Source organism: Ostrea edulis, chromosome 3 (assembly GCF_947568905.1).
Source record: "Ostrea edulis chromosome 3, xbOstEdul1.1, whole genome shotgun sequence".
Lineage (NCBI taxonomy): Eukaryota > Metazoa > Mollusca > Bivalvia > Ostreida > Ostreidae > Ostrea > Ostrea edulis.
The window spans coordinates 58,553,545-58,571,704 of record NC_079166.1 but is presented as its reverse complement, the minus strand read 5'-3'; the positions used below and the strand labels follow the sequence as shown (position 1 = coordinate 58,571,704).

At 36.6% G+C, this 18,160-nt stretch overlaps 2 protein-coding genes across 2 annotated transcripts; one reads left to right on the top strand and one right to left on the bottom strand.

Moving 5' to 3' along the window:
- Positions 1 to 1,283: 1,283 nt before the first annotated feature.
- LOC125677284 (uncharacterized) lies at positions 1,284 to 6,882 on the bottom strand. The gene is made up of 3 exons (XM_048915292.2): positions 6,163 to 6,882; positions 2,120 to 2,269; positions 1,284 to 1,894 (listed from the first exon to the last, which is right to left on the bottom strand). The coding sequence occupies exons 1-3, from the start codon at positions 6,392 to 6,394 to the stop codon at positions 1,485 to 1,487; spliced, it is 792 nt and encodes a 263-aa protein (XP_048771249.1). The 5' UTR covers positions 6,395 to 6,882; the 3' UTR covers positions 1,284 to 1,484.
- A 3,322-nt stretch (positions 6,883 to 10,204) lies between these two features.
- LOC125676369 (52 kDa repressor of the inhibitor of the protein kinase-like) lies at positions 10,205 to 11,647 on the top strand. Its single transcript, XM_056160954.1, has one exon. It carries the CDS (start codon positions 10,205 to 10,207, stop codon positions 11,645 to 11,647), a length of 1,443 nt encoding a protein of 480 aa, XP_056016929.1.
- The last annotated feature ends 6,513 nt before the right edge of the window (positions 11,648 to 18,160 follow it).

Here is an 18,160-nt window from a genome sequence, read left to right as displayed (position 1 = left end):
ATTAAACTTCCCATTGAGGCCTATTAAACTATTTTAATATATCCAGGTATATCCTGGATTAAATATAGGATTCAGAATCCTATTCCCTGTATTATCAATGAGCGTATGCTACTTAATAGGGTATAAAGCTCTCTGTATTATAGTTTAAATTAGACACACATACACTTAAATTGATCAAGTAATTATTTATACAATAACGCATCGGTGCTAGAGGCCATCTATTAGAGACAGTGGTCTAACGTGTCTTCTATGGCTTTCTCATAAAGTCATGGACGTGCGAGCTTGGTCAACTCCACGTTAAACACTTTCGGCCATAAATACATTTGCACACACACACAACTATCCTTCTTCTTTCGGCCAGTAACTAAGGAAATTTAGGCGACTATCTAAATTATTTAGACAAATTCAAGCACAGAGCTGGTAGGTTTCTGCACTGGATCCGATGGGGGTGCTCCCTCCGTACCTCCTTCGCCTCATCCTAACACAGTCTTCAAGAAGACCGTCTCCCCGATTTTACTGAGGGAGATCCGAGGGTCGATCGACCACAGATGAAGAATAGCAAGCTACCTTCAAGAAGCCCTTCCCCCGACTATACTGTGGGGATCCGTGGGCGATCGACTCTAGGAAGAGGAGATGGACCCGGCCATCCACCACCTTCTGGAGGACCTAACCACCCCCGGATCTTCAAGAAGACCCGTCCCCGTTTCCAGGGGATCCGAGGGTCGACCGCCATCGTCGCCTCGCCGCAACAAACCTAGTGTAGCAGGGCCCCTATTGGGCAGTCTACTCTATAAATCTTCACCATCGTCGTCACTGTTCGTTATCTTCGCCTTTCATATATCCCCCCTTTGATATTTGGATGTTACTGGACGTTTAGTGCAAGGGGAATTTCATACATAATATATATCTGAATTATAATTTACCGTACTTAACGGAATTATGATTATCATTTGGGACACGCCAATGACCATTTCATACTTCGCTCGGTCCAACGGTCACACCGTATATACATATTACAACAACAACAACAACAAAACCCAGTGGATGAAAAATCTTAGCTGGGGAGTTAGACATTTTGTCTAGTATATTAACACAATGTCAATCAAGGATAGTGTTGTTGAACCAACTGTGTTCAGTCAATCGTCATCTACACTGGAATTTCGTATTGAATCTTGATCCCGATTTTAGATTCAGCCATGCATTATTGACTGACAAATCATGGACTATTTTGATGAAAACGTTGAAGAAAAAAAATAGGCACAAACTCTCGAGAAACAAATAGAAACTATTTTCAAAACTTTAATTCAATGCCATGAAAATTGAAATATGGATCATGGAAGTTTAATGTTTATTACCGAAGGTAAGGAAGGATTTGCTTGAGATACATGTGTTGTAGATGATTTTCTGTGAGTTTAACCACGCCCCCTCCCTCCACTTGACTACGCCACATACATGTACGTATAACATGTACAGATTAATGTGAATCATTTAGAGGTTTTCCTTGTAACCGGTCTTTTAGCCTTTGCTAATCTTTTCAATTCAAAGTCTAAATGCTGTTCTTCGCTAGTCTTCCGATTTCGCCGCACTGACCGAGTAGCTTCCGGATCTCCGATCCAATGTAAATCCTCCAATGACGATATGGCGGACGATGACGAACCATCACTATGATCACTCGACGTTTTCCGGTTTCTCGCGGAACTGAGACTTGTAGAACTTCTCTGTAACCTCGGTGTCGAAATTTTATTTAAGCTACTAGATTGCACGCGCGACTGTGAGGATAGAAGTCTCTTAGCTATATTGAATGGCTGCTTCAAGGATCCGGTTTTCGTGTCCATATTCAGATCTTCAAATTCTTTCGATACACGCCTTCCTCTTCTCTGTGCATAATGGCGCCCTGAAAATATTTTAAACTGTATGAATAAAACCTTGAATTTTCACACCTATATATGGATGTATTTCAGAATTTAATTATATTAAATCAAATATTGAAGCCTTCCTGGTCTACATTTTCTAAATTTACTGACAGTATATGTAAGTATAATCACGTGTGTGATATATCAGGCATACGGTAATACTTCATTGATTTTAGAGAGCGTCCCCACATCCATTCTTACTGTACCTTGTTCTTCAATGCTGGATTTCTTTCTATTTTGTTTAGGACTATATAATAGCGGAGTTAGTCGGTATGTGTCTGGGTCATATGGCTCTGTGACGTCTTGATGATCCACCAATGAATCGTCGTCTTCTTCCTCTTGTTCGGCTGAGTTATCTAGAAGAGAAACAAAAGTATATTAAGTTTCTCTATTAGAAAAAATGTAATATGTATTTATTCACACTGCATAATATAAATATTGCTGGGTTTTATTTCGTTTCATTTGAAATTGTCTGCAAAATTCGCATCCAGACAAGAAATCAATGACGATATGTCTTTATCACCAGCTTCTCAAGCGCTTCCGGGATCGTGCAACTCCGGTGCATCATTTTTATGTGCTACACCATTCTATGTGCTACACCGGTCTATGTGCTACACCATTCTATGTGCTACACCGGTCTATGTGTTACAAACTTTAACAGACTTGACCGTTTCTTGTTTATAGACTGATCTGTAGCAACTCATGATGAAACGAGCCCTCTTTGTTAGACCTACATATGATAGTGCATTGTTCTGTGTGTTGTAATTTTGGGAGTGTTTTTTTTTTCTTCCTTTCTTTTTTCTTCTTTTCCCCCTCACAATCTACGCACCGTACAGTACTGTTACTTTGTATAAAGTGCAAACGGTCGTGTCGTTTTGATGCTTCTTTATCATATAGGTGTGTTGTGTCGTCATGTGTTTTGTTTTGTGTACAATAAAGGAACTCAATTCACGGATACTTCTGTTCTTTGTCACTTTTACCTTCAGCAATATATTGCAAATAAAGTAAATAACGTTCAGTATAAGTAGACCACAGGCGATGCAGCAGGTGCGCGCGAACAAAGGACAGGGGCCGGTAAAGGTTCAATGTTAAGTGATAGACCGTGCAGAAGGTAACAAATAAATTAATCATCTATTACTTTTCACAATACTTATTCACATTTTAGCTGCAAGTGTTGATTTGAAAACGGGCATTTGTCTTCGTAATTGTAAGCCAGACATTTGGGCAAAATCGATAAATCCATAGAAATATCTCCATTCATGCACAAAGTCGTTTATGTTTAAAACAATGTTGTTTTCTTGTGTTAAGTTTTAAATAAATATGTAAGAGGATATTCACTCACGAAAATTTATTTTAGAATATTTCCTGACCAAACCAACACACTGGGGGCCTCTTGCCACCAAGACCAATATTTTGAGTAGAGTGACATGTATTCTGTTTTTCATTGTATATGAATTATTCACATATTCTTTGTTGCTTCAAAGTAGTTGTGAACAAGAAAGCACATAACAGTAGTACATTGCGTAATGTTCAATGCACAACAGTTTTGACATTGTCTGTACACGCGCAGTGTGCCCGTCGTGCAATCGGTCTTACCACTTAAGAGCTACGGTATTCCTTACAATATATCTAATGCTGTACCTTTTTCAAACGAAGATTCTTGAAAAAATCTCCAGAAATGAGCAATTAAAAGTACACACGACCAGATTTTCACCAACTGTACACACATGTTGAAATGTTTTCGACTAACAGTCATTTTCTACATTACATTTCCTCCGGTTACTATACAATCTTAACGTTGTTATAACTTATGATGAGAATGTTAATTTTTCAGATTTCTACCTATTTCGAATGATATTAGATTTACTAAGTATATAACTTGATAGTTCTACCTATACAACTAGCTATTATCCTTCTGGTGTCTTTTATTTAGGTAAGCTTAAAGGGGGTATTTTTCTTTAACGCATTAACATGTTTACTGCCATCTGTTAATCAAGGCACCTCTACACACTAATCAGAAATACTTTTTAGTAAAACATATAATGTGTCTGTTAGAGTTACATATAAGGAATTCATTCATAGCATTTTCATCTAAGGATAATATCCACTTCTTGTCCATGTAAAATTCCTAAAATATCCAGCCATCATGTCTGAATAGTGTGTAATGTTCTTATTAATCAGGATATGATTTGCGATTCTAGAAGAAAATTTTATTTACTGATGCTATATTTCATTAATGGAAGCCATTAAAGCAAACAATTCGCGATAACAAATATCAAAACCTCTGATGGGGCAGACCACTTTACCGCGAAAAATATACAATAATAAATAAATCTGAGATGTTCCGTATCAACGCTCCTCTATATTCTGCAATTTTACAAGAACCCCCCCCCCCCCCCCACAAAACAACAACAAAAACGAAAAAACAAACAAAAAAAAAACCAAAACCCCAAACAAACAATGCCCCTCTTTTAATGTCTTTAAGCATAACATCTTAATATTAACCTTAAATATATTAGATGTCTTCGATGTGGAGGGTATAAACGTATCTGTGAATCAGATTTCCTTTCTAAAGACATACATGTACATGTAATAGTGATAATACACATGTAACTCTCTTCACATGTTACTCACTACCAGGGGGCACTTATTGGGAGGGAATAATGTAATTTATTTTTCAAGGTTATATATAATCCTACATGTTTGATTACTTTGTTATTTTTACTTTTAAGTTGACTTGAAGGATTTAAAACTAGTGTCGAGATGTTTACAAAATTATTGCATTAAGATTTAGAGCACACTTAGGCAAAGATTAGCGTGTTTGGTTAGAGTTGTCAATAAGTTAAAAGATGGACTCTTAAATCTTCCTATAAAATGGTCACTGGTCTGAGAAGCACTTAAAATGCCCACCAGTTTCTTGATATAACTGCAATAAATTTGGATGTCATCTTGAATCTTCCAGGTTTCAGTGTCGCCCTACCTCCTGCTTGGTCTATAGATCTGTGTTATAAGTTAATATTTTCTGAATTGCAAATCCAAAACATTTTTTTTTTCTACTTGCATGTGTACAACATTTCTAATTTTGCAAAAATACTTCGGAGGTTTTGAAATGTCAAATAAAAGTTGTATACTAATAATTGATCTATATTATGAAATCTTTAATAAACAGATAAAAAAAAAGGAGTCTCGTGTTAGTCCCGTAATTGAAAAGTTTTCGTGAATTTCTTTAACATAATCCAAAGGCTAATAAAGGCGAGGGATAACGTCAACGTGTTTGGGATATACATAGCCTGAGATAAATTGACCTCATATGAGCGCTTGCCGACACTACTTTTTCTTATGTCGAAGGATTATTGCATCGTTTGTTGAATTATAAAACTGCCTTTCTACCCGGAATGCACACCATTTTTATTCTTAATATAATAACAACAGAGGTATTTTCACTTTTTGGTCACTTTAAAAATCAGTTTATCATCGTCAACCATGGACTGAATATATCCAATTAACGATTAATTTTCCACTACATTTCTCTGATAACGGAATATTCGTGAGAACAACGAGTTACATATTTACAAAGTTGGATGACCCGTGTGTTCTTCATTGAAATAAGGTTGTGTTTAACTTAAGCACGGGCATTGAAATCCAGACCCAATTAACCAGTATAGGCATGTATTGATATAATAGAAATTAAATGAGAATGTTCAGCTATTGGATTGTACGAATGCTTATATTACGGATATCAAGCAAACCGCCGGCTTAATTGTCAATGGGGGAGAATGGATTAATTTGTAGTATTAATGATGTTTAAACAAGGCATTGTTCAACAATTACTGTTTACATTTATTCCTCAATAACTACCACTAATGAAGTGTAGATTATCGATTTAAAGGAATGTTTACTAATTAATACATTGCTATGATATACGTAATGGGTCTCCCAACCATGTCAATCTTTTTGATGATCCTTGTTTCAGCCTGTTCGAATGCGTAATATATTCTTTGATGATATTTTAGAAGGTCTTACTACTTTCTTAAATATACCGGGTATCTTAAATCATACACTTCTATTCGTCTGTTTAATCACCTTTCATTCCGAATTTGGTATGTCTGTATACAACTATGCCATTGGTCACGTCTTTTGAAACGTAGGATAAAGGCTTCATATGTTGTCAAAATCATACTTAGACGTCAATATACTGCACACGTCATTTACGTGCATGCAACAAAGCTCTTTCCGTTTGATAACTTACCTCTGATTTTCTTAACCAGATAGTTCTTCATTTTGTCAATCTGCATGTGTTTGAGGTGTTCTCGGAGTTGTTTCTCCTCCCGACTAAGCTCTGACTGGGCCAGACGTTTCTCAGACTCTATCCCTAATGTCCTTTTCTGCAGAGAATTTCTCCTCGCTGAGTTCTTGATACGACAGTTTTTGTAACTCTTGCTGCTTTCTCTGATGTACCTATCGACGTCCGACTCCTGCATCGTCTTCACTTGTGTTTTCTAACACTCTAAAAACCTGTTCTAAAGAACTGCCGGTGTTGCATTTAGTCACTCAAATAATGACGATTTCACATCCTTTTCACACTTCTTTACTAGATCCCCTACAACCTCCAATGAATTAGCGATCTTTGTTTTGGTTGTCAGATGGTGTTTGTGATGTTATGTTTTTCCCTCTGTGCCTTATAACCAACAGACTCAGTTGTAGTCAATCAATATCCCCTGATAACACAATCTCACTTCAAACGACTTTGGTGGCGGTAAGTAATTTATCTACTTACAGTTTTTGACTTACCGCATTAAAGGTGCATCATATAATATACAAAGGTAGTGTGAACAAGCGACAGTTCCAGCGCCGGTATCGACACTGGTTATCAGCTCCTGAATCAGGGAGCGTGTTCGACTTCTTATATACACTCGATCTGCCGCCATAGCTGCCGGGCCTTCCTTGTGTTTGATTATTAAATAGACTTTCTTTTAAGTATATAGACATAAACTAAAGGAACGGGTGTAGATTTTTAAATGTTATAGTGTTTACTCAATTTTGAGGGTTTATTGCGAAGTTAAAACTTCATTGGAAAATAATATGTACATTATTCGAAAGCACTACCTCTTTGACATATCTTTACATCTGCCATTCACTTCGGCGGGCAATCAAGGTTCCGCTCGCTTTAATTGTCAAGGTTTTTAAATGGATAATGAGTGCTTGTTAATAGACCACCAATACCAAAATATTTACCGTTCCTCGTCATACGTCTTTCGGAATTTTCGGTTACCTCCACATGACGTAAATTCACGGTGAAGAACAATGAAACACACTTCCACTTTCATTCGAAAACACTTGAAAAACAAAAGAAATATTTTTATTAAATATATGTCACTCTATACGTGACGAGAAAAACATTTACCTCTTTTAGATACCCCCACTGCCAGAAATTACGTAATTTTCATTTTTGATAATACCTAACAATCGTCCAATGATTCGTCTAGATACGCAGTACCTCGGCCCAGTTCAGTGAAACTGTTAGATATATTTCAATTGAACCTTTGTGTAGTGTATGATGGTGCTCTTATTGCCTTTCCATGTAAAACTTACAGAAATGCTCATAGGATGGATGTTTTCCTGAAGTACTCCACAAGTATTGAAAATATTCCACGTTACTGATTGTCGGTAGAGCCCTCAACTGTTCTTTAGTGCTTTCCGTTAGAATTCTGATTTTCAGTAATATACTCAGCTATTGCTATTCTGTAATAAACTCAGTTATTGTTGTGCTCTAATATACTTGGTTATTGGTATTCTGTAATATACTTAGTTATTGTTATTCTGTAATGTTATTCTGTAATATACTCAGCTATTGCTATTCTGTAATATACTCAGTTATTGTTGTGCTCTAATATACTTGGTTATTGGTATTCTGTAATATACTTGGTTATTGTTATTCTGTAATGTTATTCTGTAATATACTCAGCTATTGCTATTCTGTAATATACTCAGTTATTGTTATGCTGTAATATACTTGGTTATAGGTATTCTGTAATATACTCGGTTATTGGTATTCTGTAATATACTGGGTTATAGGTATTCTGTAATATACTCGGTTATAGGTATTCTGTAATATACTTGGTTATTGTTGTGCTGTAATATACTCGGTTATAGGTATTCTGTAATATACTCAGTTATTGGTATTCTGTAATATACTGGGTTATAGGTATTCTGTAATATACTTGGTTATTGGTATTCTGTAATATACTCGGTTATTGGTATTCTGTAATATACTCGGTTATTTGTATTCTGTAATATACTCGGTTATTGGTATTCTGTAATATACTCGGTTATTGTTGTGCTGTAATATACTCGGTTATAGGTATTCTGTAATATACTCAGTTATTGGTATTCTGTAATATACTGGGTTATAGGTATTCTGTAATATATCCGGTTATTGGTATTCTGTAATATACTCAGTTATTGGTATTCTGTAATATACTCGGTTATTGGTATTCTGTAATATACATAATGTACTCGGTCATGCGAGGATCTAGAGGGGTCCCCCCCCCTGGAATTTGCAAAGATAAAAGAAAATACAATATAACGATTTATAAGAAAAATGAGTTGACTGTTATTATATTATAAATATTTCTGAATTAACTTTCTTAGTATTGTAATGCCATTATGAGCATGATGAGGTTAGAAACAAATCACAAATGTTATTCGAGTTTCTAAACGAATCTAAACAGGAACGATTTGTTTAATATCCTATTACGAGTGATTGACGTCATAATCTTGTCATTATGCTACTGCATCGTCATAAAGTCATCGGCTTTAGTATACCTCTGCTTCAGACTCAATGTGACAGACTAGTATTCGTTTATCATTCTAAGTAAATATTAATAAAATTCTCTCACAGTAATCCGATTATCATTTCCTTCCAATTTTAACACTTGCTTAGTAATAGATGCAAAAGATATCATAGGTGAAAGGGATTTTGATCTTTTACATGCCTCTTTCCTGAAAGCAGCAGCAAAAGGCTGGCAAGCCTTGCAGCTCAATGTATCTTTAAGATACGCAAGTTGCAAGAGAGACTATACCTATGATCTGAGTGTAATGAGGTCCGATATATTGCCCAGAGATGGTAATCTGGACAAAATTGCCGAGGTGCTTTATCCAGAAGATGGCCCAGAAGATATTTGTCCTGTGAAAGTGTACGGGGATGGCAATTGCTTCTATAGGGCCCTCTCTAAAGCCATTTTTGGTCATGAAGAGAGACAAATCGAACTTCGTGTCATGACCGTATTAGAACTTGTAAAAAATTCGAGAAAGTATGCGTCACAGGCAACTTACGACAAGATGTGTTCTCATCCCACTAGTGTACAATATGTTGTGGAGACGTCAGTATCGGACAGATCACTTGTACCGGGGAATTTTCTCAAGTCGATTCAGAATGAAACTCTAAATTCAATCAAATCAGGGGGATATTGTTCTTTGATTCATTTTTTCGCAGCGGCAAATGCCCTGAATCATCCAATATATAGCATTTATCCAACAATACAAAATGTTGCTATAAACAGACATTTTCTTCATCAAGAAATAAAGCCATTTTCACATGAAAAGGTACGTCAGGGTTCCCCCATCTACATCATGTGGTCACACACTGAAAATAGCAACCCAAACAATTGGTCACCAAATCATTTTGTGGTTTGTTTCCCAGTTTTACCTACTGAATCCAATGAAATGAAGGAGCCTGCCCATAAAAAGTCAAAACTTTGTATTGATTCAGATGATACCCCGGATATCACCATGGACTCACAAAATGAAAAGACGGATATTAAATCTGATGACAATGAATTTATTAAGACAACAGAACATGGTAAAGATAAAACATCTTTTGACGATTCTGATTTTTCTGATCTTGGTAAAATTGTAACAGGTGCAATAAAGTTGAACACAATGTCCTCAGCTGAAAAGATAAGTTATATTCAGAATCAACCCTTGCCAGACGATGTCACCAAGTTAAAAACAAGTCGTGCTCAAACAACGAATACGGGTGAACTAAAAAAGACTTTATCATTTCAATCTTCTTGGATGATTCAGTTTTCCTGATTGACCTTTAACTGTTAAATGGCGGTCTGTGTAAGTTTTGTGTCATGTTCCCTCAGTCAGATGTCCAACTTCAAAATACATTTGTTACGCAACCTTTTACTGCGTATAAGAAAGCCCTTGGAAAAACATCTGCCCTTTTAAAGCATCAAAATTCAGAACACCACAAGAGTGCCAAATTTGTTTATCACACAACCAAGATGACATCCGAAGTGCCATCTTCGTCTCTTCCGTATAAACTCGATCAGCAAAATCAGGCACAGTATCAGCACACCATAAAGTTGCTTGAAACAATAGCAAATGCGATCATTTTTTGTGGGAAACAAAATATTCCTCTCCGAGAACACAGAGATGATACCACAAGTGATTCCTCAAATAAAGGTAATTTCCTGGCAATATTACAGCTGTTGGCAAAGCATGATGAGCAGCTCTGGTCTCATCTACAAAAAGCAAAAAAGAATGCCTTATATACCAGCAAAACCATTCAGAATGAGGTTATCCAACTCATTGGAAATCACATCACGGGTAAAATTTTGAAGGGTTTACAAGGGAGGGTTTTTTATTCCATCATAGCCGATGAGGTAACTGACAAGTACGCTAACAAAGAAGTTTTAGTCTTGTGTCTCAGATTTCTAGATACTAGAGAACACCCTGCCATCATTAAGGAGGAATTTCTTGACTTTGCAAATATAGGCAGAACTACTGGGGAAGCAATTGCTGATAAACTTATTGAAATCCTCCGCTTGCTTGCAATTCCAATTGATAACATGCGAGGTCAAGCATACGATGGTGTAGCAGCAATGACATCGGAAAAACGGGGGTGTCAGGGACGAATCAAGTCTCTAAACCAATTAGCTTTGTACACACACTGTCGGAGTCATGTATTGAATCTGAGCATCGCTTCAGCCTGCAAATTACCCCTTGTGAGGAATATGATAGATGTCCTTAATTCAGTATTTATTTTCTTTGACAGTTCCCCTAAACGACAAGGGTTTCTTGAGACTATTGTAGAAAATGATGGGTCTGTAGATTTTTCCAGAAAGAAACTAGTTGGACTCTGTAAGACTAGGTGGGTTGAGCGTCATATCTGCTTTGATGTGTTCTACACTATGTACAAGTTCGTCATCAAATGTCTGCAGCACATTCTCAATCAAAACCTTGATGAAAGTACCAGTGAAAACTGGTCTTGGGATAGGCAAACTAAAGTGACCGCACAGGGGCTTTTGGCTTCGATGACGTCCTTCTCTGTGTTGATAACATTTGTGTTTGTAAGGTATGTCCTAGATACAATAAAGCCTTTGACTCTCAAACCTCAGAAAAGAGATATTGACATTTTCACTGCAAGTAAGTTAATTGAGGAACACGTGGATAGGATCAAAGAAATTCGTAGAGCGGTAGACACCGAATTGGAGTCTTGCTTTGAAGATGCAAAACAAATTGCAGACGACCTTGATATAGTGATTAAAACCCCAAGGGTTTGCTCCAAGCAGCCACACAGAGAAAATGTCTCCACAAGTAATCCAAGAGATTATCATAGATCTGTCGTGGCCATTCCATATCTGGACTTTTTCCTCAGAATACGAGGTTTCAGAAAGAAGATCTGGTGGCATATTCAATATGCTCTTTGTTGTCTGTCAATGTGACAAATATTTCACGCGAGGAATTGTCCAAACTTGCCTCAGAACTAATATTTTGGGGGAGCGACCTGGCTTGTCTTTCTGTAAAGGACTTGGAGAAAGAACTCAGAGATTGGAGACGTTATTGTGTTAACATAAGCAAAGAAACTTCAGACAAGCTCTGCAATCTGCTCAATCTTTTCAACTTTGTAGATGGGGACGTTTTCCCGAACGTGAAAATTCTTCTTCACATCGGATGTGTTTTACCTATCACAACATGTGAGGCCGAAAGATCCTTTTCTGGATTAAGACGCATCAAGAGTTACATGCGCAGTACTATACAAGAGGACAGATTGACTGGGCTTGCACTAATGCATCTTCACCATTCATTAGAAATTGACCAAAAGGAAATTGTATAATCATTTATCAGGCAAGGAAAACGAAGATTATTTCAGTGAAGTCTCTTTAGCTAAATAACACTTCCTACCAGGAAACATCAATACACGACAAAAAGGTCGCCCGCGTGGTGCAGTGGTTATATAGAGCGTTTCCTTCGAGAGTTGGAAAATAAAGGGTTGAACATTATATCACGGGTTCGATTTTGTGAAAAGGTTCGAACCCCCCCCTCCTGGGAAAAAATTCTGGATCCACGCCTGTACTCGGTTATTGGTATTCTGTAATATACTCGGTTATTGGTATTCTGTAATATATCCGGTTATTGGTATTCTGTAATATACTTGGTTATTGGTATTCTGTAATATACTCGGTTATTGGTATTCTGTAATATACTCGGTTATAGGTATTCTGTAATATACTCGGTTATTGGTATTCTGTAATATACTCGGTTATTTGTATTCTGTAATATACTCGGTTATTGGTATTCTGTAATATACTCGGTTATTTGTATTCTGTAATATACTCAGTTATTGTTATGCTGTAATATACTTGGTTATTGGTATTCTGTAATATACTCGGTTATTGGTATTCTGTAATATATCCGGTTATTGGTATTCTGTAATATACTTGGTTATTGGTATTCTGTAATATACTCGGTTATTTGTATTCTGTAATATACTCGGTTATTGGTATTCTGTAATATACTGGGTTATTTATTATTCTGTAATATGCTCGGTTCTTGTTAATTTATAATATACTCGGGGACTGGTTTTCAGTAGTTTACTCGGGTACTGATTTTTAGTAGTTTACTCGGGGACTGATTTTCAGTAGTTTACCCGGGGACTGATTTTCAGTAATTTACTTGTGTACTGATTTTCAGTAGTCTTTTGACCAACATTTTGTTATACATTTTAAAAGTACTGAATATCGGTATTCTCCTAAACTACCATGTTTCAGTATTATTAGTTATTAGGTGGTGGTGGGGTTTACGCTAAGGACAATTCTATATTTTCCTTAGTATCATCGCCTTTCTGTTTCCAAGTGGCAATACTGCAGCTGGATCGCTTGCTATCTAACAAACCATATACACGGCATTTCACCTCAAGAAAGCTGTAATATCTTGTAGAATCATGAATATTGGATCATACTGGGTACATCCATAATCCCATGCTGTACAAAACAGTACTTCTATAATCCCAGCCCGTACAAAATTGTACCTCTATAATCTCAGCCCATAAAGAATTTTACATCGGACTCCATAATTCCAGCCCGTACAGAACTGTACCTCCATAATCTCAGCCCATAAAGAATTGTACGTCTATAATCCCAGCCCGTACATAATTGTACTTCTATAATCCCAGCCCATAAAGAATTGTACTTCTATAATACCAGCCCGTGCAGAACTGTACAGCTATAATCCCAGTCCGTATAGAACTGTAATTCTATAATCCCAGCCTGTACAGAACTGTACTATAATCCCAGCCTGTACAGAACTGTACTTCTATAATCCCAACCCGTACAGAACTGTAATTCTATAATACCAGCCTGTGCAGAACTGTAATTCTATAATCCCAGCCCGTACAGAACTGTAATTCTATAATCCCAGCCTGTACAGAACTGTACTATAATCCCAGCCTGTACAGAACTGTAATTCTATAATCCCAGCCCGTACAGAATTGTAATTCTATAATCCCAGCCCGTACAGAACTGTAATTCTATAATCCCAGCCCGTACAGAACTGCACTATAATCCCAGCCCGTACAGAACTGTACTATGATCCCAGCACATCTGTACTTTAATCCCAGCCCGTACACAACTGTACTTCTATAATCCCAGCCCGTATACAACTGTACTGCATGTATAATACCAGCCCGTACAGAACTGTACTATGATCCCAGCCCGTATACATCTGTACTTTAATCCCAGCCCGTACAGAACTGTGCTTCTATAATCCCAGCCTGTACAGAACACCTGTCTACTAAGTACTGTCTTGTACCTTTGTCTTTTCACCATCATTTTCATCTTTGGATTATTTTGAGAGGGTTGTGATATCCTTCCATGCCCAGGGTTGCTATTAATAGACCTTACAGGCTCAGGGTTACTATTAATAGACCTTCCAGACCCCGGGTTACTATTAATAGACGTGCTGGAGGTGTCGCTGTTCTTCCTCGGATAGGACAAACTGCACAGATTCCCTGTGATTGATTTCTTTTCTTGGCCAAGTCATACAATATATTTCTAAACGTATGAAAACTATCAGTTAAAACTAGATTCATGATATCGGTGACTATAATACGATTCAAATCATGCCATTATCCACTTCATTTAGACAGACACATCAGCTCATATATTCATATTGAAATATTTCTTAACTTCTTATCGAATTTCCTTTTTTATGTTCTATTAAAGCTTAAAGAACAATATTTTCTTAGTATGAAGCTTTCAAGAAATTTTGATTACTTTAATTAGAAGTATTATGATAGATTAGAATATATCTATGAAAACCGTAACTTCATCATAGATTAATATCTTATTGCATCAGTGTATGGGGGAAAGCAGTATTTTATACAATGCAGTGATAGTTTGAATTTTCCGAGGAATTTTATTGATACTCCTAGAAATTCAATTGACTAGCTCACAAAATCATACACGAAGTTCAAAATTCTTTTTAGAATGATAATATTGATTTCAACGTTATGTTAACCACGCAAAACCAGACGGTTCCACCTCAGCTGCTATCACCAGATGTCGGACAATAAAAAACATGTTGTTTTCATTTATAAAATTAACCATCCTCTTACTTTAGAATAAAGTGAACCTCGCACAATTCAAACATCACACACTTCGAATTTTGTAAAATTTGTATATAAAATATTTATCATGATTAGCTAGTCACGTACATATGCAAATCGCTAAAATCGATTCCCATTAGTACGTAAAGAAAGCATCTCTGATATTTCATCTTTGAGATATCTAATTAAGAATTTTGAAAGTATATGAGTCTATATACCCCGAGCCTCTACACCAGTATATTGAATGGAGCACGCGAACACAAGGAATATGAAATATATGCCATTGTGAAGAGACTTAAGGTATTTCAACTCGCATATTTACAAATGTACATGTATTTTTAAATAATCAAACATTTCTTATATTTACATTTTGATAATTTTATTTACATTTCAATAATAAACCCGAGCTGTACTCTCTCAAACGTTGCGAACTTTCTGTTTAAGTTAGTGAATATTAAGGGGAAAACGGGGTGAATTTAAATATTACACAATGATATGTACATGCATACAATCATACATACATACAATGTCGAATATATTACAGAGATCAACAACTACTTCGGCGGCGTGTTTGTAAATGTGACAGGCCGGTCTAAATTCTCACGTTTTATTTATAGGTATTACTTATATATGTATTATGTTAAATATGTTTCATTCCTACAGTAAATGTGAATCAAATCCAACTGGTTTTGAAATAAAAAAAAAAAAAAAAAAAACAAGAACAGCGTAAATGTTTGCTGAAATTTCGACGATTTGATCGATCGGAGACCACGTGTCACATTTAGATACACTTTTATTTGATTTGGGAAATGAAAAATATCTTGGGGAAAGTATCATATTTCAAATGTTTTGCTGATAGATTGAAACATGATAAAAATGGTATACGTGATTTAAATCAGAGTAAGATTTTTTATTAAACAACCGAGGGTCGCGATATAGCACAAGTAAGTGTTGTTTACCCCCCCCCCCCCCCCCCCTGTTATATATATATATCTCCTTACTTCACAGATTTAAATTCGGCTAGCTTTAACATGTACCTGTAGATACAGTCCTAGTGTTTCTATTCCAAAACACTCATTAATTGTTAATAGATTCTGTCAACATTTGTATTGCTTATATTTTAACATTCACTATGTAGAGGAGTTCAATATCCAACTTAAAATTTCACATGTAATTATTCGGTATACTATGTGGTCTGGTCCCCGTCCCCGCCACCCCTTGATCACTCGTACTGGGGACCCCAATACGAGATCGAGATATCAAGGAGTGGCGGGGGCGGGGACCAGACTATACGATACGATGAACAATTTCCATACAATTATGACTGATCTTTGCATCGATATTTTAAAGAAAAATCGGTTAATATTTTAGTTTTATTTTTGTCATCTCTAGAATTACACTATCTACTTTCGTTTGTACAGGAAGTATTACGGATCATTTGCTACAAACTCCAGTCTCCTGCTGAATACTGGACGCCTTTGAACCGGTTGCGGTAGCTCAGTGGTAGAGCGTTCGCTTCGAAACCGTGAGGTTGTGAGTTCGAATCACGCTCCTGCCATGGTCGTATCAATTATAGGTATTGATTGCCCCTTCGCCAAACACTCGGCATTTAGAATGCAAAACTTATACGGCACCAATTTTGATGCACCAGATGCTCATTTCGACAAATAATGTCTTTTCAGTGATGCTCAAGCCGAAATTTTGGAAATCCGAAATAACAATAAACTTGTAAGAGCTAAAAGGAAAAACAGAGTGCCAAATACTGTAGCCAAATTCGCCTAAGGATCAGAGCTATGCTAAAAGTGAGACCACTGCTCTTTCCGATAAGACCTTAAATATGAAGGTCCCGTGTCGCGGCAGGCATTGGCACGTTAAAGAACCCTTACTTCTAAGGCCATAGGCGCTGATAAGAGGTCTATAACTACAGCTGATGGCGTCTCAATATGAGTGAAAAATCCTTGACGGGACGTAGAATGATCAATCAATCAAAGAACCGACTGGACGACTTCAATTTAGTATCCAGTTCTGTAGCTGCGATCAGTGCAGACCACAAATAATAACAGTAAAGTTCATTTTCCAACAATACTGAAAAGGCTTCCTTCATCGAGTTATGAGTACTTGACGATGTACATGTAAATGAGACTACGCCACGTTGGAAGAGCAGAGGTACTATCGTTCCAGTAACAGCGTGTCACTTCGCTAGATAAAAATAATATGATTCTAACTTGAAAAATAGCCAAATATATTAAAATCGATTTCTAATATCCATCAAAATGCGTACTTGAATTTACTATATCACATATCTATGACCACATTTACTAGGAAACGGAATCCCAATTCCCCTGAGCTTCAAACACTCCAACGTACAGTGCACTGTTTTACACCAGGCATCCGTATTTATACCTCAGAAGTGGTCATCTCAAAAGCTTACAGAAGGTAGAAACTGACTACATTGTATTCAGAACGACTTATGAGGGTGATCGGTGGGAAAATAACATATTTTGGATAAATTATTGGTTCTGTATAAAAAATAACTTCATTCTAGAAAGGGGGAATGTACACAAGATGTATACAAGCTATCCACACTTCAGCTGCCTGTGGTTTTACATACTCTCTTCTAAAACGACCGTCATATTTACTGTAAGTTTTAGGATGTCTTAAACGTAGGACAATTTTTCAGATGCATCATAGTTTAGGACAGTTTTAAGACACTAGCTTATGCGTCATAAGAATAATCAGAGATATATCTTAGTCTTAATTAAAGTAGCTTTATGAAAACGCCCACAGAATAGTAATATGCATTTTCTACCAAGCTCGGTGGGAGACTTTGTGTCCCCCTCTATATGCGCACCAGAAAAATACTCGGTAATGTAATCAAGAATAATGCTCCGTATTAATTTTGAGACACCCCGCATGTTAGGTCTTCGTGACTTAAGGTATTCGATCCATAAAACCCCCAATGTTTTCCCCCCCAGAATTAATTGTTATGAAATGCACAACTTGATATCATGTATGAAAGATAATTAACATACAGTGATTCACCAAAAGAATTTTCAAAATTGACAAGACATATAAGAATAACACAAATCCCTATGAAAAAAAACCCACATTTCTGACAATAAAGTCAATTAGACCAAGAGTATAATTTCCAAAGCGAAAAGCTTTCTGTCATCGCGGTCCTCTTTCTTACCTTCATAATGTTTTAGCGGGCTCTTCAAAGATTAAGTTGTTATTAGCCTCCATTATGACCCTACATGATGTAAAACTACGAACTTTCAGGTGAGCTCAATTGTCCTTAAAGTCCCACGTGACCCGTTTTAAAGGTTCTATTTGTTTGACATCATTGTTCGCT